Here is a 24,292-nt window from a genome sequence, read left to right as displayed (position 1 = left end):
CCATGTACTTTCTCTGAAACTGCCCATGAAACTGCAAACATCTGCGGGGGTTACATTCTGGGGGTAGCGCATAAAGCTAAAATCATGTAGACACATTGGGTACAATAGTGGGTGGGATTTCCCCCCCAGACTTCCACCCACTTTTATTTTTATTTTTATTTTTTGCTGTGCACATAAAGCTGAATATGCACAAGTTAAATGTGTGTAAGTTTCAGGTCTCCTATATCCCATCAAAAATCCTACTAGGTTCCTCTTTGCACTGACTCAGCCTCTCACAGACCCTGAAATATGCCCACATTTCATTGGATGCCAGCTTTGGATACAATACCTATGCCATATTCTCCAACATTCCTCTGATGAAAACCGGGACGCCCATCTTTTGGTGACATGCTCTTGTGGAGCCAGCTGACTTGCGTGAGAACACAGCACCGCCGCAAGTACCAGCGCTTGCTGAAAAGCACTGGCTCATCCTCTTTCTCAAGCTGGGGACATTCTGAGATCAAATCAGAAGCTGGGATGGCTTCTGTAATTCTGGGATGTCGCAGGAAAATCAGTGCACTCGAAGGGTGTGCTATCCTCGCTTCTGTTTGGTACAGAGGAGAGGTACAAAGAGCAAATGCAATAGTGGCTGATGTAGGGGCCTTTTTCCTCACTGAATGGGGTGGCTTGTGGAGGTGGGGAATGATGCACCATTTTGTTGTCTTGTCTCTTTATGATATAGCAGCCATTTTGTGTTATTCCGCACACACCGTGGCAGCCATTCCCTCAGAATTCCAAATGTGCTCACTGTCCCTAAAAGGTTGGTGACCCTGTTATATATTTTCATCCTTCACTGTTCTGCAAATGTACTCAAAAGTAATGTCACGGTCCGGTTTATGGGTGGTCAAAGTCCTGGCTGAGGACGTCGGGACCAGGGGCAAGATGGCGGGGTGGGAGTAGGAACAGGAGTCAGGAAGCCAGGAGTCAGGAAGCCAAGGGTCTGAGGGTCAGAGAGCCGGGAGTCAAGGAGCCAAGGGTCTAAGGAACCAGAAACAAGGAGTCAAGAAGCCAAGGGTCCAAGGAACTGGAAGCAAGGAATCAAGAAGCCAAACGCAGCAAGGCAGGAAGCGTGTTGCTGTGGCAAAGAGCCAAAGGGAAATGCTGACCTTATACAGTGGTGCCTCGCAAGACGAAAAGAATCCGTTCCGCGATTCTCTTCGTCTAGCGGTTTTTTCGTCTTGCGAAGCAAGCCCATTGACGGCTTAGCGGATTAGCGCTATTAGCGGCTTAGCAGCTTTTAGCGGCTTTTAGCAGCTTTTAGCGGCTTAGCGGCTTAGTGGATCAGCTGATAAGCGGCTTAGCGGCTTAGAAAAAGGGGGGGAGGGAAAAAAAGTCGGAAAAACTCGCAAGACATTTCGTCTTGCGAAGCAAGCCCATAGGGAAATTTGTTTTGCGAAGCGCCTCCAAAACGGAAAACCCTTTTGTCTAGCGGGTTTTCCGTCTTGCGAGGCATTCGTCTTGCGGGGCACCACTGTATCCCTTCCCGGCTCTTGCCACCAGGTGCTGTGAGTTACCAATCGGCCTCACCTGTGCAGCCGCACCTTGCCTCTTCAGAACAAACTTAGGAAAGCCCCAGTCCTGTGAAGCCCTACTGGTCACAGGGCCTGGCTCCTGTACGCACTCCTGACAAGTAAGTCCAGTTGAATTCAGTGGCATTTATTTCTAGGTAACTCTCTAGAATCCAATGTTAGAATTACCACTGGAATGGCGTAGGAAATTTCTTTTCTCTCACACACATATTAAACAATATTCCTTGTTTGTGACAAGCTGGATAGTACAGGGTCACATTTATCAGTCCACTGAGCCTAAGCCAACCAGGAAGTCTGCATAACCTCTTCTTCATCAGGATCAGTTTAGAGCAGCCAAATTACTACCTTAAATTATATTGAGAGCATTTTGTCAGCAGAGGACTGGCAAGGTACAAAATACACTGGCCTTCCTTAGCTTCCATTTTTGTTACACTTGTATGATTTCAATTCCAGATGGTCCGAGGAGCCGGTAATGCATCTAATAATCTTAAGAATCATTAATCCACTTAAAGCAGCATCAGAGTTATTCTACTACACTTTCTCAACTTTAGTAGGCATTATTATCTGACCCATGCCCTTAATTACCTGCTTCCAGTGTGGTGTAGTGGTTAAGAGCAGTGGACTCATAATCTGGTGAACCGGGTTCGTGTCTCCGCTCCTCCACATGCAACTGCTGGGTGACCTTGGGCTAGTCACACTTCTCTGAAGTCTCTCAGCCCCACTCACCTCACAGAGTGCTTGTTGTGGGGGAGGAAGGGAAACTTTGAGACTCCTTCAGGTAATGATAAAGCGGAATATCAAATCCAAACTACTACTACTACTACTACTCTTCTTCTTCTTCTTCTTCTTCTTCTTCTTCTTCTTCTTCTTCTTCTTCTTCTTCCTTTTATGTTCACTCATTTTAACCAAAGCTGAGTAGTGTGGCCGACCTGGGCTCCTGGCAGTGACATCAATGCCATGTATAGCAGGATGGGGCAGGCTTGGGGAAAAGTTGGGATGGCTTGGGCATACTCAGCAATGACCCCAATGGTGGGGGGCCAGGCTTTGTGGCACCACATCCCAACTGGCTACCCCTGCAATTTGGACAAAGTCTTACAAAAACAAATTTTGAACCATTTCACCAGTTCTGAAAGTGTCCTAGGAAATCTTTCAAAATAAGCCACAGGTGCCCTTGTGCCTGCTTAGATAGTAATCTGACTGAGGAAGCTTTAGGACAACTTTGTGGAAATTGATTCCCTCCAAATGTCATTGACTCCAGCTCTCACCTTCTCTGACCATTGGGCATAGTGTCTGGGGCTGATTGGACATGGAGTCCAACCTTACCTGGAGGGCCACAGGTCCCCCCCATGCTTTTAGGTGTTTCCATGTTGTATTGATCATGTGATATATATTTCACCTCAAAAATCTCTGTATTGTAAATATGGGCTGGTTGTTCATGTAGAACAGAAAGCAGAAGGGAGACAATTGTAATTCAACTGGCTGTTCTGGTCAACATAAATTTTATATTTGCATTACAAAGAGACTCAAACATAGAATAAGCTTTTATCCTAATGCATGGGTAGGCAACCTAAGGACCGGTGGCCAGATGAGGCTCAATCGCCTTCTCAATCTGGCCCACGGACAGTCTGGGAATCAGTGTTTTTTACATGAGTAGAATGTGTGCTTTTATTTCAAATGCATCTCGGGGTTATTTGTGGGGCATAACAATTTGTTCATTCCCGCCCCCAAATATAGTCCAGCCCACCATATGGCTTGAGGGACTGTGGACCAGTCCACGGCTGAAAATGTTTGCTGACCCCTGTTCTAATGTGTGTGAATGCCCTTATTTGTTTCACTTTTCAGTAGAAACCTAGATTGGGAATAGCAGAATGTTTTTTAAAATATATATACATCAACCATATCCCTGATTTTCTTAGCAGTTTGACATGTCATGAAATTGCAGGTTCAGTGCTGACTTGATATTGGAGAGTTTCATGATATCCTAAGACAGAAATATATTTTATAAGCTGAGGTGCTTGGGTTATGGGATTTACCCTCCTCTTCCTCCCAGGTACCTGCAAACTGATTTTATATGAGTGCTTTTCTGATGCCAGCAGGATTTGGATCATTCCTAGGAAGCGATTGGGAGATAAGAGATGTTGGCCAAAATGTACTTGTAATAATTAAATTGCCAGCTGGCAGCATGTCAATAGTTGGATGTTCTTGCTGACAGAGCCAAGAGAACCTTTTAGCTTGCTGTAAGTTGATAGAGGTCTGAAAGACCTGTCAGTCACCAAGATGTGCTCTGCCAATAATAATAGCTCACATTCCAGGATATATGAAGTGTTATTCACTCGTAAGAGGAATGCATAAATCCACTAGCATTGCGGATCATATCTCAGAAAAGCTAGGTACATGAAGGACTTTTCTGCTGAGCGATTTAGATCAGGCTGTTCTCTTATAGATTTGTAGAGTTGGAAGGGACTCTGAGGGTCATCTAGTCCAAGCCGCAGCAATGCAGGAATCTGAGCTAGATCGTGCATGACAGATGGCCATCCAACCTCTGCTTAAAAGCCTTCAAGGAAGGAGAGTTCACTACCCCTCATGGGAGTCTGTTCCACTGTTGAACAGCCTTCTCTCATTTTAAGAGTAAAACCATTGGTTCCTATATATATTTGCTTGTGTTAGTAGGCATGCAGAATAATGTCCCACATACCTATAATCTTATCTCCCCTTATGTCCCCCACCTGAACAAGATACTGTATGTGTAGTGTTGTAAAAATCAGAAACATTTTTATTTACGCTTATTTAACCAACAAAAGTTGGTCACATTATGACACCTGGAGCCAAATCAGAAATGGTAACAATACTTGTTTGAAGCTAACTTCTTCCCCTTTGCTTCTTGCAGCCATTGAGGAAAGGTAGTAATAGCATGACTTCACAGCATCACTGAACACCTGTGGTCACATGATACCACAAAGCCAATTCAAAGTGAGGGCAGTAAACATTGCCTTCATTCTGAATGGGTATCTGTGAGAGACCTATACCATCAGCATTCTGATCCTGTTTGTAGCCCTCTCCCTGTTTCCAAATGGGTTTGCTTTTTGCAGGAATGAAAATGTTCGTGAGAAATGACCCATGTATCAGGTCAGCTCCAGCATTTTGCAAGTAAGAGAAGGGAGGGGGGGCGGAGAGAGAGAGGATAGTGGTGTATTAACAGAGCCAGGAAAGAAAACCTATCCTTCTGTTGTCATAGAAAATTATATTTCAATGTTTAATGTTTATCTTATGCTAAAAGCAGGAGGAAGGTTAAAGGGGCTTGTCTCAGTATGTTGTCAAGCTTAATTATTAAATGATTTTCAAAGTGCTATGAAGTTTTAGATTAAAGGATCCTCATATTGCAAGACTAAAGTGATCTCATTTATTATTCATTTATTATCAGATGCTGTAGGGTTGATGCAGAGCTGGTATTTTAATTAAAAAACAATAAATTGAAATGTTGATGCCCAAATTAGCTTCGCTTTAATGCATATAGCTTAAAATGATAACTACTGGCTATAAAAGTTTGGTTCTGAAAAATTGCAATGAATAGTTTTCAATAGTGAGCAACAGTGAGCACATGTCTGCCTTAAGCGCCTGCAGTTTTAGAACCAGTGGGATATAGTGGTGAATATCTTTGCACGTGGAAGATTTGGTTTGCACGCCGATACAAACTTTGGATTCAATGATAGTTATTTCCAAGTTAGTAAATGATAGTTATTTCCAAGTTAGTATGCATTGGGCCAAGGTGTGAGTAGCATCCTCTGTTTGAAGGGCTGCTGTCTGGGAACTGCCATCGGAGCCAGAGGGAGAGGGAGGGCTCCAGAGGGATTACGGATAGCGTCCCAGGAGGGAGAGAAGCAGCCCATCTGTTGGGGAGGGAACACCGTAACCAAGCCATGGAAATACTCGATTCAAGGTGGCGAGGTCGCCAGGTGGAGTACTTGGTAGCTTGGGAGGGAGAACCCAGGTCAGAAAACACGTGGGTCCCCGCTGAGTTGATCAATGACGGCTATCTGGTGGGAGAATTCCACAGCTTGTTCCCGGATAAACCAAAACCACTAGTGAGATTCTGGGAGGAAGAATTTGGAACCACAGACGACGAAGAGGACTTTGTGGGTTTTCCTGCCTCCGAAGAGGAGGGAGGGGAGGTGTCAGAGGGAGAAGAATCAGACTGGGAGGTCCACCCCGTGGGAAGAGATCGGAGCGGGTGGTAAGCTGGTTTTGAATCCTCAGAGGATGGTGACAGCTCCTTCAGGGGATTCCCCGCATCGTCGGCCGAGGAAAGAGACGAGGTTGAATCGGAAAATCGTGCCGGGGGTGGAGGGGGTCCTGGGGGGGAGGTGGATGTCACGGAACTGCCATCGGAGCCAGAGGGAGAGGGAGGGCTCCAGAGGGATTACGGAGAGCGTCCCAGGAGGGAGAGAAGCAGCCCATCTTTTGAGGAAGGAAATCCGCGTAGCACCAGTGGAGAAGGGGGGCAGATGGGGGAATCGGCGAGGTGGCTCCATGACTCCTCGCTGGAGACCAGCAGGGAGAGCACGGGTCCTCCACTGCCCACACCCTCCCTGCGCAGAAGGCTTCCGTGCAGGGAGAATAGGCAGAGACTAGGCGTCAAAGAGCTTCTTTGCTGGAAGAAGTTCAAGAAACGCCCACTGACGGATTCTGCCAGCGACTGAGACAGCCATGGGTGAGTGGCTGTCCGGACAGAATAGGGTTCACCCAGGTAACTCAGCCAGGTGTGGCGACGACTTACGCACGAGCAACCCCTAGAACCATTATAGCTGCCCAGCCCTAATCCAGTTTAAAGCAAAATAACCATAAGAATCTCCATAAGAGGGGCCTTGAAGTTTCCTGTCTATAGTTAGCGTCTGGAGAGCAGACTGAGCAGGCACACAGGTCGCCATAGGAAACCATTTTGTGAGTCAAAATGATTTTAACACTATACTTGCTGCTTCTTGAGCGGATATGCTTAAGGGGTGTCCTCATTCCACTTTTAATATTATCAATCTCCCCCTTTTTTGCATTCATGAAATAAGGTATATCATATCTACACCAGTGAGGTGTGGTGGCACCTTGCAGTGTTCAGTGGAGGTCTCTGATGGGTACAAGTTTCATGCTCCTTCCTTGTGGAAAGAATAAACAGTATCCTATTTAGGGTACTCCTAGGTGGATATTGAAGCCCTGCTACAGTCCTATGACTCAGAGGGTGAGTCCCTTGCAATGTCTCTGTCTCCCAAGTCTTTAGAAGCCAAAGACTACAAAATAAGCCGAGGCAGCTGTAGTTGGCCAAGCAGCTTCTCCAAGGAGGTGGAGCCTACATAATACATTAGTTGGCTTTGCCTTCCTGCAGACATCTTCTGTAGCTACCTTAGCAAGACCCAGTGCTTTTTTCCTAAATAAATAAATAAATGTTTAGGGGTACCCTCATTTTGACTCAAGAAAATCACCATTTTATAGTTCAAATTGGAGAAAATAAATACAGTAAATGGACAAATGGACAGAAATTCACAAGATGTTTAGGGATATGCGTACCCCTGCATACCCCCCAGAAAAAAGCACTGGCAAGACCCACTGGAGGTATCCAAAGTTCTGCCTGCTCTTGATGGAACACTGTCATATTGTGAGCCTCGGTTTCCCATGGAATTTGGACACTGAATTGTTCCCATGCAATTGGGCATGTATTAGCTGGTATTATGGGCTTATACCAGGAAGACCTGAGTTTATATCTTCATGCAGCCATCAAGTTCACTGGGTGACGTTAGCACTGCCATTGTCTCTTTGACTTACTCCCCATTCTTGTTGAAGACAAGATGACCCTGGAGGGACAACAACATACATCTGATAAATTCAATTAAATTCTTCTTTGCCCAGTTAGCACACAGTATTGTTTGGTTGACAAATTAGTTTCTCTCATTGGTGAAACCCAAGGGACAACTGAGCAACACCATACAGAGTCCTTTTCTAATATTTAAGGTGATATTTTATTTTATTAAAGAGGAAGGAACCCAAGTGATTATATGGAAGCTTTATTTAGGGGCAGTTTAATATTAACTGTAGAATACTTAGACAAACTGTTGAGAACACTTCCCTCCTGGCTTCTATATACATATGCTATTGACACCAAACCCTTGTTGCAAAATTAGTTAGTTATTTCAGGCACAGGGTGCCATCAGCTCTGCAATGATTCATGACTGCTACATTTAAACCACGATGCCTAATTTTTATAAAATTCTCCATCTGGACTTTTTTATTCCACAGAATGGACTTCCTGTGCTATGTTCAGACACTGGTACATGCTAATAAGATTTTGTGGCGCAATAATCACAAATGCTCTAGTTCCCACCCCCTCCATATATTTTAAGGTATAGCAGACAAAGCTCATTTTCCTATTTGCAACATTTCACATTAGTTTAGTTAAAAACAACAACATTTAAATAGGGGTTGCTTCTGATAGAAGCAGCATGACCTTAAAACGGCAATGTACTTGGAGACTATGTTGGAGAAAAAGAGACAGAAATAAGAATTCGTGCATTATGCTGATGGCAAGGTTGCCACCAAGAATGCAACCCCATGGGTGCTACTCCACATAACAGGCGATTTGTCAAACATTTGTCAGTCTTTTGTCTAAGTCCCAGATGGTTTGGACCAATGTTATTATGCCCCACTCCAGTAAAGAAAGGTTTCGCTAGCATGGTTAACATACCTGACCTATATAAGGAGTGCTTCAAAACAAGAAACTTAACCTGCTTTGTCTCTGCCTTCACCCAAAAGGAAAGCAGTGCCCAACCTGGTGATAGGAGGATAAATGATGCAAGGAGGGAGCTGCAACTCAAAGAGGTGGCAAGGGAACATGTAGCTACTTCAGTTGATGGGGGCCTGATGAGCTGTGCCCAAGGGTAATGAGAGTGTTCATCATTTGAGTTTCACTATGAAATATATTTCTTAATGATTTGTGGAGTTCTGTAAGAATTGGGGGTACTAGGCCAGTAGGCTGATAATATCTGTCACTGCAAATATGATCACTGTTCCGGGCAACATTTAGTCCCAAATTCTGAAATGAGAACTATAAATGTCTAGAATGTGAAACAAGATTAAAAGTAGGCATTCACTCCTTCACTTTCAAATATTTTGCAGTCAAGACAACTGCATTAAATGCAGTTTTACTAGGATACATTCTTGGTGTTGCAGTGTCAAGAAATGTGGTCATCATTCTCTATGCATCGGTAGTGAGCCAAGGAGTCAACAGACTGTACAAATTTTACTTGATGTTGATTGGTATTATATTGTGTTACTTGACAGCAAATTCTTGTCAAATTGAAATGAAACTTATTGAAACTATGCAGTATTTAAATTTGTTTTTTGGAGTTTTCGCCGCCTTTCCTAAAAGCAAAACTTGAGAAAGGAAGTTAGGAGCCAGCTGCTGTTTGCTATGACCTGTTAAACATTTGTTTCTCAAGTCTCTTCAATGATTTCTCATGTAAGTGACAAGAATGGTGTGACTTACTTCATGATAGCTCCTAGGAAAGCGCTGGGTCAATAGTTTCCCCACCAAGTTAAATACATGTCTGCTTCAGACCAATAATCATGCCAGCAGAGGGGAATGTTCCTAAGACTAATCTATTAAGCCAGAGAGCTTGGTTCGAGTGATCTCTGTGAATATTCACTTGTTTACAATAGCAGGTAGCTTTGTGTTGTTGTTCTTTCTCTAAAAGGTCAGAAAGCAAGTTAAATGTATGAGAATTTCTTGGGGAAAGCTGAAGTCAAATAATGGGATGTTTATCTAGCTAGAAACCCCATGCCACCATAGCTTTATACAAAACGATGACAAATTATCCAAGAAAGGGCAAACTATAATTATGTGGGGCTGCACATGTTCTGTGGGACGGTCCCTAAGGATGCTTCATAATCTGAAAGAATGTCACCACCTGATTTCATGTGGGTCAGCATTATTATATGACACCAATGCCTTCAAAACTGCACAATATAATGTTCACCAATATGTTTCTGGGCCTAATTCAAGCTTTAGTCATTTATATTTTAGACTTCACAAGGCATGGAACAGAACAAAGCAAAAGTGATAATCAGTCTAAAACACCATTAAAACACTACATCAAACCATTGGAGCCATTAACTAATCCACTAATTATGCAAAAAAGAAAAAGAAATAAAAGAAAAGAAACCATTACCAGACTTGCAGTCATTCCTCACATCCCTGTGTGAAAAGATGTGTTTTCAGTTGTCTCCTGGAAATCACGACACATATTTTGGGAATTACTTGACCTGGGAGAAAGATGTGCAGCTGCCAGCAAATCAGTTCAAATGGCTCATGGTCAGCAGAGGCAAGAAGCAGGTTTCGCCCTCACATTGCAACCTTAGCACATAAAAGTCCATGCCTTCTATTTAGTTACTTGTTGGCCATGACACTGAGTTGTCTGGCCTTTGCTTGGTAGAGATTCTGAAGGGGCATGCAGCCTCTGTGTGCAAAGGGTGAAGACACACTCTGGATCCTTGCGGTATAGATGTGCCCCCCCATCCACCCCCCATGAGAGGCATCTACCATAACTGACAGATGAGAGGGGGGGAAAGGTAAAGGTGTGTTTGATTTCCTATACTGCTTCTTCCCACCCCCCTTTTCTTTGCTCTGCCAGCTTGACTTCTCTGTGTTGAAAGAAGGCATGCAGTTGCGAATTGAACTAAATTGCAACTAGAGATGCAAATGTTCATCTGAGATGTAGATAAACATAAACATTCATTTTCTGAAGAAGAAGAAGAGTTTGGATTTGATATCCCGCTTTATCACTACCCTAAGGAGTCTCAAAGCGGCCAACATTCTCCTTTCCCTTTATCCCCCACAACAAACACTCTGTGAGGTGAGTGGGGCTGAGAGACTTCAGAGAAGTGTGACTGGCCCAAGGTCACCCAGCAGCTGCATGTGGAGGAGCGGAGACATGAACCCGGTTCCCCAGATTACAAGTCTACTGCTCTTAACCACTACACCACACTGAAATGCTTCATCATGAGACACTTTCTCATTTCTTTTCCTTATTTTTTTTTTCTGGCAAAGATAAAGCTGCTCAAATCACCAATTTGGTTTTTTGGTTTTTTTTGTATTTTAAGTGTTTCGCATTGCTGTGATTATTCTCAAGGAGTGTCAGGGCCTGAAGTGGTGAGGAGACGAGGGACATACTGCATGTTGCTTATGCATTGGGTATAGTCCTATATGGCTGACACAGCCTTCTCTCTGGTAAAAGATTCTCTGCTTTTCAGCAAGAGAAAGGGCTGGGATGAGAAAGTTCCCCTTGATAACCATTTCCTCTATGAAACTCCCTGCTCGCTGCAGAATTGCACAGCCATGCTTTTAAAATAAACATGGCTCTGAAGCAGTAGCACCAAGGGTAAAACGGACAAAGAGAAAAATTTAGGGTGGGCAGAGGAGCCAATTGGCAAGTGGCAAGTTATGTTAGCTTTGTACACCACTTCTTTTATTGAAGAATGCAATATTTTAATGCCATCATCATCGTGGAGGTGTCTGGAGGGGATATGTTGATTGAAAAAGTCTAGCCAACCAGATGATTAGTTGGGTTCCTATTGAGGGTATTTGGCAAGCCAACATGACATTGATGTGGGACTGAGGATTGGTGTGGTCGTTCTTTGGTGTTATGGCAGGGGACAAAGCTGAAGTGCAACTTTTGAATAAATGTGTTTTTAATAATAAAAAAGCACTAAAAGAAAAAGGGAAAAGAAAGGATGTTAGCCTAAGGAAACCTTTTAAATAAATAAAAGTACCCCCTCCCCACAATGCACACATTGCTACATACATCAATGCCAGTTCAATTTCTGTGGTGCTCTTTATCTCGCTGTCCACTTATTTAACATACAAATTTAACATACTTAATGCTGTACCTCTTTCCACACTATACATTTCAAGATAAATGAATGATCAAAACAACATTCTAAAAAGTATCTCTCTATCTCCACACACACACACACACACACACATGACGGAAACCATGGCTTCATGGCTCCCCCCCCCCCCACACACAACACCATTCCAGAAATAAAAATGGGATGAGAATGCAAACAACTGCAATTTTCACTTCTGTTTCCACTGGAATTCTCTGACATCCCTAGCATAAGTTTGCAGCCTTATTCATCCTGACAGCGTCAGTCTCCTTGACTGCCTCTAGCACTGCTGTCTGTTCCTCTACTCCTTTTCTGCCAACCATCGCTTCCTTTGTCCTTGTGACCTGTGTGAGACGCCTTCTTCTTTCTCTTTCTTCTTTTTCCTCTTCCCTCAGTCTCTTCCACCTACACTTTCCTCAAGGTTTGTGTATCTCACTCCAACCCTTGTTGAACTGGAAACTTGTCAGGAAGACTTCCTTTGTAGTGAAGCTGAATTGAAGGTGATAGTTTTTGTTGTGATGAACTGAGCCTTGAGGAATCCCACTAAACAGCAGAATTTCTTTCCCCCAACAGATCTGCCACATTTATTTTTCAACACGAGGTCTAAGCAAGGAGAGTGCCAGGTTTAACAAAAATATAGGCACAAGGGAGAGGGAAATGCAGGGAGACATGAAAAGGAGGAATGGAAATTAAACATAATTCATAATGTAGTCAGGTTTTATGGCCATGACACATAGTTGTATTTAGATACAAATATTGAAGCAAAATCCTAAAAAAATGACTAATAGCCGTTGAGCTTTGCTTTAAATTATACCTTGGCTCCCAGCTGCACTCAATCTCATGATAATATATACATATTTTATTTCTCTTTAAATGGCAGAAAATGAACTGTAAATTTCATTTCCCTGACATCAGAGAAGCATTATGCAGACAAACAATGACAGAGAAATATTCTGTAGTAATCTTTCATTGACATAAACGAGTAGAAAATGTGCAACATTAAATGCAGTCTTTAGGATGAATTTTCAAAGCACATTCTATCTCCAGCTAGATTTGCCAGCTTCATTTTAGACTTATCATTGATCTCTAAAACTTATAGGACTTATCCCAGAGAAAGTGTGGTTTCATGGCCTAACCGCAGTGTACTGAATGTTTTCTGAGCCATAAGGCCGCTTGCTAAAGAGGGAAAAAACAACCCACCAAGCACATTCTGTGGTCTGAGTGGTAGGGAAAGGTGACTTCCTTTGGCAACAGACCATACAACCAATGGGTTGGATCCAGACTTAGGTCATCTTAAGAACAGACCATAATGCATGACTGAATCTGGGTCCTCAAGCTGTGGTTCATAAGCATATGTCTTCATGTGTATGCATGTATGTTGGTGTGTAATGTTTTATACAGTTGTGGTTCTGGTTGGGAGGATGTGAGTCATTGTGGAGGGTGCTCATTCAGCTTCGAATCAGCTTTTGAACGAAAGGGAGGGTGTTTAGGATAACAATGATCATGAATTGCAGAAGCATAACGCTTCAGATAGCCACCAACTTTCTAGGGCACGGCAAAGACTATTGTTTTCTTTGTTTCCAGAAATCTCACAAACAAGATCTATCTTGTCACTGACTCCTGCATGGTGCCATCAATCAATGGTCTTAAACAAGTGGAAGAGAGGAAATCACAGCAATTCTCCACTCTCTCTTTTCCCATAAGTAGTCCAGACCAAGCCAAACCAAGTTCCCTTTGCATAAGGAGAGGGAAAAGAAGATTTTAGTTAAACAGAGATGTAACTTTTGATGCTAGCACTGAAAGGTGTTTGTCAGGTTAGGCAAAACATTAATTTTTAAGAGACATATTCATGGACCCTAGAAGTTTGTAGAGAAAGAGAATACTAGGCATTAAGTAGATAGCAAGTTGAAGACTAAGCACATTTTTAGAATGAACAGCATTAATTAAAACTGTTACTGCAACAGTTGTTGACACAGACTCTCCTATCTAGGTCAAAATGTATCTACGGTAAATGTACATTTAGTCTGACATCTTTAACTCATGCAATTTATTTTCTGAGACAGGAAAGGAAAACAACTTAATTAATAGATTAACTGAGTTGATTTATTGAAATAGTAGAGCTCCACTGTGTGGCTGGGTAACTTTGCTAATCAACAGTAGCAGCATTGGAAATATAGAACGAAGGCTCATGATTAGCTATATGTTTTTATTTAGCCCTCAGGTGTGTAATATTTGTCTAGATTTGTTGGATGCTGTGCTTATTAGTGTGTTTTGTGACAGTTTTTATAGCAGGAAGACTAGGGGAACTCCATGTGCAACTAAAGCAGTTATCTTTCTCTCTGCAGTAAAGGGAGCACTTTGGGGGGGGGGGTTGGAAGGAAGGAAGGAGCACATGAAGCCAAGGGTTGCTTCAAGTGAGGGACCTAGTTTCCCCAGACCTAGTGCTATAGTGCTTGAACCAACCCTGAGAGTAGCAGTAGGAAGACTTTTTAGATAGCATGTCAGGAAATCCTTTTTCTTTTTCATATTTCATTTGCCATGCGCTGAGAATTGAATATGCTCTAGCACTAATGGTTTGGTACAGGGAGAGGAAGCCAATTTGTTTATGAGCCCCAAAAGAGCATTGAAAGGAAATTTGGAGGGAAAGGAAGCTTAAAGCATAGGATAGGGCTACTTAGGGACCAAGACTTTGATGAACTTTAAGGAAATTTGATGGAATCGTAACTGCTGAACAGGAAGATGGCTACTAGCCACAACTGCTATGTTCTACCTCTACTGTGGGAGGTAATATGCCTCTGAGTACCAGTTGCTAGGATTCACATGTGGAGAGAGTACTGTTGTGCTCAATTTCTGATAGCTAGCTTCTCATAGGCATCTGTTTGGCAACTGTGAGGACAGAGTGCTGTGCAGATTAGCCATCCACATATAACTAGCTTCCCTAACTCTAATTAATACATGAAGGGGTTAAGAACATAGAGCAAGGTGTCCTGCCAGGCTCACCTAGGATACTGTTCTACCATGGAAAATACTTCTTTGGGAGGTTGTGGGCTCTTTCATTGTATGTTTTTAAGCAGATACTGTATGACCACCTGCTTAAAGTTGAGATTCCTGCATTGCAGGGAGTTGGACTAGATGATCCTTGAGGTCCCTTCCAACTCTACAGTTCTGTGATTCTATGAACTGAACTGCCTCACAGAAGCTTTCCCACACTCTAGAAGCGCAGACAAATGAGTGGCGAGATTTGTACCCATTTGTCTGCCAGCAGCTGCCTTATTTCCAGGCTTTTACAAAGGAGCTCAAATCTCTGTTGCTGACAGTCATTCCTTAGGAATGTAAGGCATAGGGCAGGCATAGGCAAACTCCGGCCCTCCAGATGTTTTTAAGACTACAATTCCCATCATCCCTGACAACTGGTCCTGTTAGCTAGGGATGATGGGAATTGTAGTCCCAAAACATCTGGAGGGCCGGAGTTTGCCTATGCCTGACATAGGGCCATAGGAAGCTACCTACACTGAGTGAGACACAAAATAAAAAAATTCCTTCCAGTAGCACCTTAAAGACCAACTAAGTTAGTTCTAGGTGTATGTATGACCCATTCCCACCACCCTTCTGAGTAATACCCCTCCCCACCTTCTCACTATATAGAAGGGTCTGGTGACTTCTGTTTCAGTGTATCTGAAGAAGTGTGCATGCACACGAGAGCTCATACCTAGAACTAACTTAGTTGGTCTTTAAGGTGCTACTGGAAGGAATTTTTTTATTTTGTTTTGACTATGGCAGACCAACACGGCTACCTATCTGTGAGTGAGACACGTGGTTCATTCACATAAGCATTGACTTTGTTCAGACTGACGGTGGCTTCCCTGTGTTTGAAGCCCAGGTTATCCCTCCAAACCCTACCTGGGATTGAACCTGGGACATCTCTGCATGGAAAGTATGTGCTCTGCCCACTGAGCTATGGCCCTTCTGTTGCACAAGGCAGACCAAGAGTTTGAAGTGCCGTTTGGGCGAAAACACCCTTTGCAGAATGTAAGCTGTTGTAGCGCAGAGGGCTTATTTAAAAACTGCTGCTTACAGAAAAGAATTTCACAGTATCTTTTAATTACTGTGAATGATCAGTGCCTTTGTTTTACTTCTCAGCTGAAAGATGGCACTTCCCAACAGCAGGCAGGCTTCTGAAATCACGCTGAGACGATGCTGACTCAAAGGAAACATCGCCATATTTCGAATTACCAACACAGAAACATTTTTTTCTGAGAGATATTCTGTTCCTCGTGAGATTTATAACTCTATTCCCAAGTGCTGTGATTAAACAGTTATATCCTTCCCCTCACACGCTCTTCTGGTCGCTTTGCAGCGTTGTGCCCATTTTTCTTCACAAAACAACTTTTATCTCACATCTCTGTTCTCAGCTGACGTGATAGTAAAGCAGACAAATTTACAGGCAAAATATGCAGACAAAATAAACGCTGCTTTCGATTGCATTTTAACCCACCTTAGGATCAAATGATGAAGAGCAGACTAAAGCATTTTAAATAAATGACAAGAACGAGACGAGTTGCTTGTTACGGTATGTGCGCGCAAGTCAGACGCCTCTTTCTCTAATAACATTACTCGGAATAAAAGCCACATCTCCTCAAGACTTACACAGGAAAGAAATGAAATAAAAATGGTTCCCCGAGAATGCAAAATAGAGACGTGTTTCCCTGTAAACTTTAAACAACAACAACAACACATGTTCAGTGGAACCATTAGCAGAAATAAAAATGGAAGCTTTTTGTGCAAAGTGGTTAGCCCTTTCTGACATAATAATAGTTTGAAAGATTGTAGGCAATGCAAATGGGAAATGTTTTGAAAGGCTCGTGCTTCCACCAGTTATACTGAAGCATACAGTCCAAGTGTTGAAGCAGACCATACAATGACGGTCCATGGGAAGCCTTCTGCGGTGCTGCCTTTTAACCAGGGCACCACGTGTGGCAGTCTTTCATCAGAGTGTTGCCTTTTCCTTCTTGGAGTAAAACTTCAAGAGCTGCTTCTGTAGAAAAGCCTTCCTGAACCACCCCAGCCTCTGCTTCTCTGCCCTAGTCTTACCTCCTGACATTCCCTTATTCATTTCCCAGTGTGTGTTTTTTTTAAAAAAAGCCTGATTCTACCTCATCCCCATTTCCCCCCTTGTTCTATCTGTCTAAAGTAGACCGTAAATTCCCCTGGCAAGAACTTATTCTATTTTCTGTAGCAGTGTCTAGATTTCTGTATACACTAAAAAAATAGGATTGTTAGGAAATGTTATGCTTGGAGTGATTTTCCTGCAACCTGCCTTGAGAGCACATTGGGAACAGAAATGTGAAACAAACTTTTTAACATTATGTTTAACGGCAGTAGGGTTCCTGGCTTACATCAGAGGCATCTTGTAGTCTGTTAAGAGAGGGCCAGGTTTTTCACATTGTGCCTTAAATAGTTATATGCATGAAGGGATTTTGGTAGCTGCATGTAGGTTTCGGAACTCCATCCTCCCGCAGCACTGTGGAATGAAAAAAAAAAAATTAAAATCCCAAATTTCTCAAGCTGTTAAAGGCACAGAAGTCCTTTACGTTGAAAGGTTGGACCATTTATTATTTCCTGGTTCATCCTTGTGTGCAGACATCATTTTGGTTCGTTTTGTATGCATGTAGGTGGAGGAGTGACATATGCAAAAGCAGTCTCAGCTCACTGGGGCATCAAGCCTAGCATGTTTGCTGAATGGTAGAGATGGGAAACTTGTGGCCTTCCAATGTGGTTGGGCATCAACTTGGATCAGCTGCAGCCAGTCATGGTCAATGGTCAAGGGTGTGATGGGAGTTATAATCTATCAACCTTTGGAACCCCTGATCTCAGGGACCATGTGTATAGATGTGGATCATGTAACCTGTGTTAAGGATAACGGTTTAATTTCCTGAAATGGGAATGGTTACTTATGTTAAATTACTGTTTATTTTTAATGTGGAGTTTTTCCTTTGGTGGTAGCTCTCATGTGATTGGCTGACTGTGAGTCACATGAGACAGGCATTCCGTTCTGTTGTGACTGTTATTCCAATAACTGTCGTTTTTAACTGTCTTTCTGCTTCCCCCCCCCTCTCTCTGTGAGGGAGAATGGCGGCTGAGAGAGGCTTCTCAGGATACTGCTGAGGACATTGTGTGTCAGTGTGATGTATCTGAAGTGAAACAGACAGAGGATGATCCCTAAAGGTTATTAGGGAGAAACCTGTGCACAAAAGCTCTCTGTAAGGAACAGAGAGAATACTGCAGAGGTGAAAGTAAAAAATAAAAAAATAAAAAATAAAACTCCAAAAGAAACTGTAAGACCTGAGTGAGCTCTACAGTTCAAGTGAGAATGTACCCATGTTTGAATAAGCATGAGATTGTAAATATATTTTTCTCAGTTGAATATAAAGAGTCTGAACATTGTATGGTCTTTACAAAGAAGCTATCAACAACCTAGAGGAGCTATTTAGCTTCCTAGCTGTAAGCTACTCAGTTACTTTGTGTATCATCACAATTTATACACACAACAACAACAACCTGTATGCGTCACCTGTGGGTGTTTGTATGCATGGGACCATGTATGCAAAAGCAATGCTTATATAGGCACCACTCTCACTCTCCTTAGTTCAGATTGGCTGGGGCAACCCAGTCAGATGGGCAGGGTACAATTATTATTATTATTATTATTATTATTATTATTATTATTATTATCTACTATGGGTACTGGGTATTGGAGTTAGAGAAAGAAAGAAACATACAAGTGGGAAGAGATCTGTCCTTCGCTGCTAATTGTCCAAGATATAATGTATCAAACAAATATAGCGTCAAGAGAGGAGAAGCTCAAGGATATAATGAGGCAATCCTAGCTTAAAAGTGATAATCTCTGTAAAGGCTACTGTATTGACTACTTTCTGTATTAATTTCTTTCTTTTTCCTTGCAGAGTCACAGTGTACACTCTGTGGTGAACCTGAAGGTGAGTTGCGCATCAGCATCCTTAATAATTTTCAAAGTCAATAGTGGTGATACTTGACTTGCATGATTTGCTTATTCTGCTAGTACTTTTTCTACTGTGGCAGTAGATGGAACATGTCATTAGATGTGATGCTGGGGGGGGGGGGGGGCGGGAGCCGGGGGGGGGGGGCGAGAGTGGAGAAGAGACGTACTGCTGTGTTAGATGCCAGAAAATGAATTGAATTAGTGCTGAGTAAAGCACAATACATCCTTTGGGCAGCAGGAGACCAATATTCTCTTGTAATAAAAATGGAAATACCTTTTACCCAGGTATTGTGCAATGGTCAGTATAACATAATAAGAAAAAAGAAAAGAAAGGGAGAGTGTGAGTATTCATTTTAGGGCATATAGAAACATATCACAGTTAGAATTTAACTCGAGCAATTGACATTCCGCTGTTGAATTAATAGCATTTTGCTATTATTTTGCAATGATTCTGTCAGTTCAAAGATTTCTCCTTGTGTCATTCTCCTCCCTATGGGTGCTCCCTAAATATGTTCTGTATGTTCTGGGCTTTTCCCCATTTGTCCAGAGCAGATTTGAGGGCAGAGCATGCCCAAGGGCCCTAATCCTTGAGCTAGCAGAAATGTTTCGTTGAATACTGCCCTTATTCTCATACTATAATCCAACCTTTCATACACTGACCTGCAATAAGTCTTCCACTAGGTTTTGCACAAGAGCTCATCCTACTGGTGCCATCTCTTTTTATTTTTTGGTGGCAGAGGGAGAATTTGTTTCTTGCACATAATGTTTAGGATGTTTAATTCAACTGGATTTTAAAATGATCTTCTGTCATGCTCTCCTGTTCTGTTATTATTTTATTACTATAATATCATTTCTGTATTTTGTAAATAACTTTCAAGTTCATATTGCTGAAAAGTAGGATATAAATACCAGCAGAAGATAAATAACCCAGCCAACATTCTGCAAGCGCTTTTAATTTCCAGTTAGCTCAGTAGAAGAGAGTTCAGTTAACTTAGATGGATTTTGTTGTCTGTTTGTAATGTTTGTTTGCAATAATGTGGACAGAAAATTGAACTGGAAGTATTATTCAGAGAAGCCAATACATTATTCAAATAATGGGAGTTCAGGATGTGGTTAATTCATCTCAGTGAAATCAGTGGACGTACAAATTCTTAACTTTACCTGGATTATGCCCTTACATTGTAAATTTGAAATATCATTTTTATCGCGTGTATGATTTACATTTTGATTGTATCAACCGTGAGCTGCACTTGATCTCAAGACACTGCAAACAGCCTTTGGGGATAAATAGTAGCTGCTGGTGGATTTTTAATTTAGCTGAAATGAGACAACTTCATTCTGTGGAATGTCTTAACGTCTTAAAAATAAAACTGCAAGATGTTTGTGATAATTAAAGGCTATAGGTAGTATCCAGTAGCAACCAGGGTAGACCCATTGAAATCAATAGTTAAGTAACATAAGGCCATTGATTTCTGTGGGTCCAGTCTGAGTATAATTTAGTTACTACTCTATAAAGTTATTCAGCATTGTTAGCAGTAGCATTGTTTTTAAATTAAACCAGTGATCCTGTGGTTGTAGGTATGGCATTTGGAAGACATGTAATAAAGCATAGTTTTCTTAATATTTTGCTGGGCAACAGGAGAGATCAGAAGTCTAAAAAATTTATATTACATTGGGGCTCCTATTTTAGTCTTAAAATAATTCAGTAGGGAGAAACACTATATTATTTCAGTTAACACCTCCTTTCTTGCCATCTGTGCCTAGTGTAACCTTCCCCCCCCTTCTTCTTCTTCTTCTTCTTCTTCTTCTTCTTCTTCTTCTTCTTCTTCTTCTTCTTCTATTTAAGAACTAGATGATCCGGTTTTATTTTTTTCATATTAGGAATCTGGGCATTGGTTCAAGAATAATATCTTAAACATGCAATAGATTGCTCTCGGTAGGGTTTAATTTCCACCTGAGTGACTCTGCAGTGTGCTGGTTCCGTGGTGTTACCTCCAAGTCTAAAAGAAACCAAGCAAAGACTTGTAAGTGGCCCCAGAGAACCTTTACAAACACTACTGAAGCATAGATTAATGCTTCATAATTCTTGGTGCCCTGCGATCTCTCAGCAATTTGTTCAGTAATTTGCTTGACTGCTTCAATGCGGTGCAATATTATAAGACTCCATACTTTTTTTTTTTACACAAAAAAATGCTGTTTAATTTATTATTATTATTTTATCTAGTTTTCTGAAAGGACTTCAGTGTGCCATTATGATAACGAATTCTATTTTGGCTTGAGGCCGGGCCTGACAGGCTCCATAAAGGACTGCTGCTGCTGCTGCTGCTGCTGGATAGAGAGGGCTCCGTTTTTGTTTTTTAAATTGCTTTTATTTTTTATCTATGTCATTTTAAATTGTGGTTGATATTAATGCTGTATTTTTAGTTTTAGATTTTATGATTTATGTGGAAATTGTTTTCCATTTGGTTGTGTACTTTCTGATGTGTTTTATTTATTGCTTATGACTTTCGTTATGTTGATAATTATGTAAATCTTGTCATGTTGTTTTAACTATGGAAAGGTGGCATACAAATAAAATGATGATGATGATGCTTTTTGTGTGAAACATGACCTCATTGGTCGTGCGTATTGATGTTAAAATTAATTCGTTGTGATTTTGAGACACAGTCCAGAAATATAAAGACTGTGTGCTCCAGTGAGGGCCAAGTTGTTTTATTACTGTCAGGGAACTGCCATCGGAGCCAGAGGAGGAGGGAGGGCTCCAGAGGGATGCCAGAGAGCGTCCCAGGAGGGAGAGAGGCAGCCCATCTATGGGGGAAGGAAATCAGCGTAGCACCAGTGGAGAAGGGGGGCAGATGGGGGAATCGGTGAGGAGGCTCCATGACTCCTCGCTGGAGACCAGCGGGGAGAGCACGGGTCCTCCACTGCCCACACCCTCCCTGCGCAGAAGACTTCCGCGCAGGGAGAGTAGGCGGAGACTTGGCATCAAAGAACTTCTTTGCTGGAAGAAGTTCAAGAAATGCCCACTGACGGATTCTGCCAGTGATTGAGACAGCCACGGATGAGTGGCTGTCCGGACAGAAAGGGTTCACCCAGGTGACTCAGCCAGGTGTGGCGACGACTTACGCACGAGCAACCCCTAGAACCATTACAATCACATTAGGCTGTTCAAAATGTATTGACCTCCACTTCCACTTGTCCTGCCACTTTCCCCCTGGAAAACCCACTCTTTAATGCTGAATCGTAGCAAACGTCAATCAGGTTTTCTCCAGATGGATGCTTACTCTGATTTAGCACTAAAGAGTGGGTTTTCCAGGGGAAAGTGTCAGTGCAAAGGCAAAACCACTTGGACATGTGCCTAGAAAGCATGGGATAAGCAGAAAACTGTGTACCCCTTCATGTATTAAAAGTGTGGAAGAGCCCTAAGCCACTTGAGCCACTATTATTATTATATTAATAACATAATCACTGCCAGTTGCAAACAAATTCTACTGTTATCAAATTTTAGCTTATTTTCTTGGTTTCCTCTCTGGCATTAAACTAGAGTTTCACAGTTCAGATGTAATAGGGAACTCTAGGTGGATAAACCAGGTTCTTTGCTCCAAAGCCAGAAGAGAAGGGCAAGGGAAGAACACTAAACCAGGGGTTACTCGTGTAAGCGGCTCCTGTCCACTTGGCTCGTTTAAAGCAAGCAGGCTCTCTGTCCCTCTCTCCTCCCCACTCAGCTCGCTAAATAGCATTATTAGCAGCATCCTTCTCCACACACCCCATGCGTGCTCCTTGTCCCTTGAGTGCTTTTCCTTCCCTCCCCACTTAAAACGTGGTTACATGGATCCTCAGGATTTTTGCACTGGGTCACCCCAAATTCACCATCAGATCACATAGCATGTCCATGGCTACATCTTGCACCAAAAAAATCACGTACCCACTGTTGCCTGGGGTCGCAGTGGTGCAAAAACGTGGTTACAAAGCATGGATCCACATGGATCCTCAGGATTTTTGCATTGGGCTACTCCATACTCACTGTCAGATCACATGTCTGTGGCCACAGCATGAACCACAAAAATCATACATCCACTGTTTCGTTTAGAATATTTTTTTCTTGTTTTCCTCCTCTAAAAACTACGTGCGTGTTATGGTCTGGTGCATGTTATAGAGCGAAAAATACGGTAGATACCTGACAGATTCCAGCCTAGGTAAAGCAACCTTGGTAGGATTTTTCTCCCTGCTCCCTTGCTAAATTATAATGAGGAGCACTAAACCATAGTTTATTAAGCCATGAATGAGCCAAGCCAATGAGTGCTAGCTTTTATTGACTGCTTTGTAAGTTATCTGAAGATTTCTCTTTCACTATCTCTGTCACATGTTGACAATAATAATGTGCAAATTTAAACTTAATAGGTTGATTAATTAATTACCCATTTATCAAAACAAAATGACCGCCTCGGTTTCTCTCTCTCTTTTGTGGTTGGCTGTCTTAACTTTATTTTGTTCTGAAATTGTTCTATGGATCTTTGGACCGCAGTAAAGATTATATATTTAATTACCCATTTAAAAGACAGATGAGTGAAATGGAGACCTACTGTATGAGAAGTCTCAGTTATGCCCTTCCAAGTCTCTGGTTCAGCATCAGTGTAGACTCCATGATTAGGAGAGTGGCCTTGCAGTGCAAATGAAACTCCATTTCCCCCATCAGTTTTGATTGTAGGTATCCAGAATTGTAGGATAGAATTCACACTCTTTTATTGTCTGAGCTGGTCCAAGTTCTTTTGATCTGGAATGTCCAATATCTTATGAGGAGAAGCTAAGGAGTTCATTGCTGCATTAGACTGAGTGATGGTCGAGCTTGTGACAGGCTTGTCACAAATTGGCTTGGACATAAGCTGTAATAATTCCCAAAATATTGTGAAATAGCTTTACTTATTTCTGAACCAACACCAACCCCTATTTGCCTCAATAACTGCCCATAAATCCTCTCAACTTCCACTTAACTAACTTACCTGTTCAGTGGCAACAGTAAACCATGAAAAATGAGAGAAGGGAAGAGTTGGGTATATTTCATCTTCCACTCTCCTTTACCAGTCTCTGCCCACTTTCCTCTTGTGGAAAAGTGTCTGCGCTCTCGCAGTGGCGGCAAACACAGAGAGGGAGACAAGGAAGGAATGCATCTCCCATGTGCCTCTCCAGTGCCTGGCATGTTTCCATGCACTATTCCAGGTCACAGAACGCAAGTAGACCCTGGGAAATATAATCTCCTCAAGGGCTACTGTACCACAGTGTCATGCTCCAGAGAGAGAATATGGGAGAGAACTTTTCTCACCCCATTTGTTCCAGAAGAATTATTCTGCAGCTTGGATTAAATTCCAAGTTGGAGAAGAAACTGGGGTTGTAAGGCTTGAGTAGTATTTGAGAAGACAGTGTGGGAGAAATGTTCAGTGAACTCAGTCCAATAATTTCTGCAGGGAAAAATCTAAGAACCTCCAAGAGACGATTAAAGGTAAGCATAATTTGTAATTGACAAAAAGAAAATACACTGCAAAAGAAAACCCTTTAAAAGCCATTATTTATTCCATCCATCGCCATGCCTCTGTGCTCTTCACTGAGCATTCACTGCATCAGATTCCTCCTATGCAACAAGTTCACCTGGGCTTCAAAATCTCTGAGGTGCACAAAGCAAAAACCCAGCCCATAAATTCCTTAGTGCAACAGAATTGAAATGATTTGGCCAGTCTATGCAGATGATATGTCTGTGTTACTATTAGAGCACAGATATTTCCCTGAA

General features: G+C 42.2%; 1 protein-coding gene across 8 annotated transcripts in view; it reads left to right on the top strand.

The window, feature by feature from the left end:
• Positions 1-24,292, top strand: part of DLGAP2 (DLG associated protein 2) — a 412,887-nt gene that overhangs the window by 153,553 nt on the left and 235,042 nt on the right. For 7 of the 8 annotated variants that reach the window (XM_081856886.1, XM_081856887.1, XM_081856883.1 and 4 more), the window contains one exon: positions 18,455-18,487. In XM_081856886.1, the coding sequence (XP_081713012.1) occupies positions 18,455-18,487 (33 nt within the window). Of the gene's footprint in view, positions 1-17,759; positions 17,780-18,454; positions 18,488-24,292 lie in introns of those variants that run through there. The other variant, XM_081856884.1, reaches the window with a different exon arrangement.

This window comes from Podarcis erhardii (assembly GCF_964252035.2).
Source record: "Podarcis erhardii genome assembly, chromosome: 3".
In the NCBI taxonomy this organism is placed as follows: Eukaryota; Metazoa; Chordata; class Lepidosauria; order Squamata; family Lacertidae; genus Podarcis; species Podarcis erhardii.
This window is presented reverse-complemented; position numbering and strand designations above follow the sequence as displayed.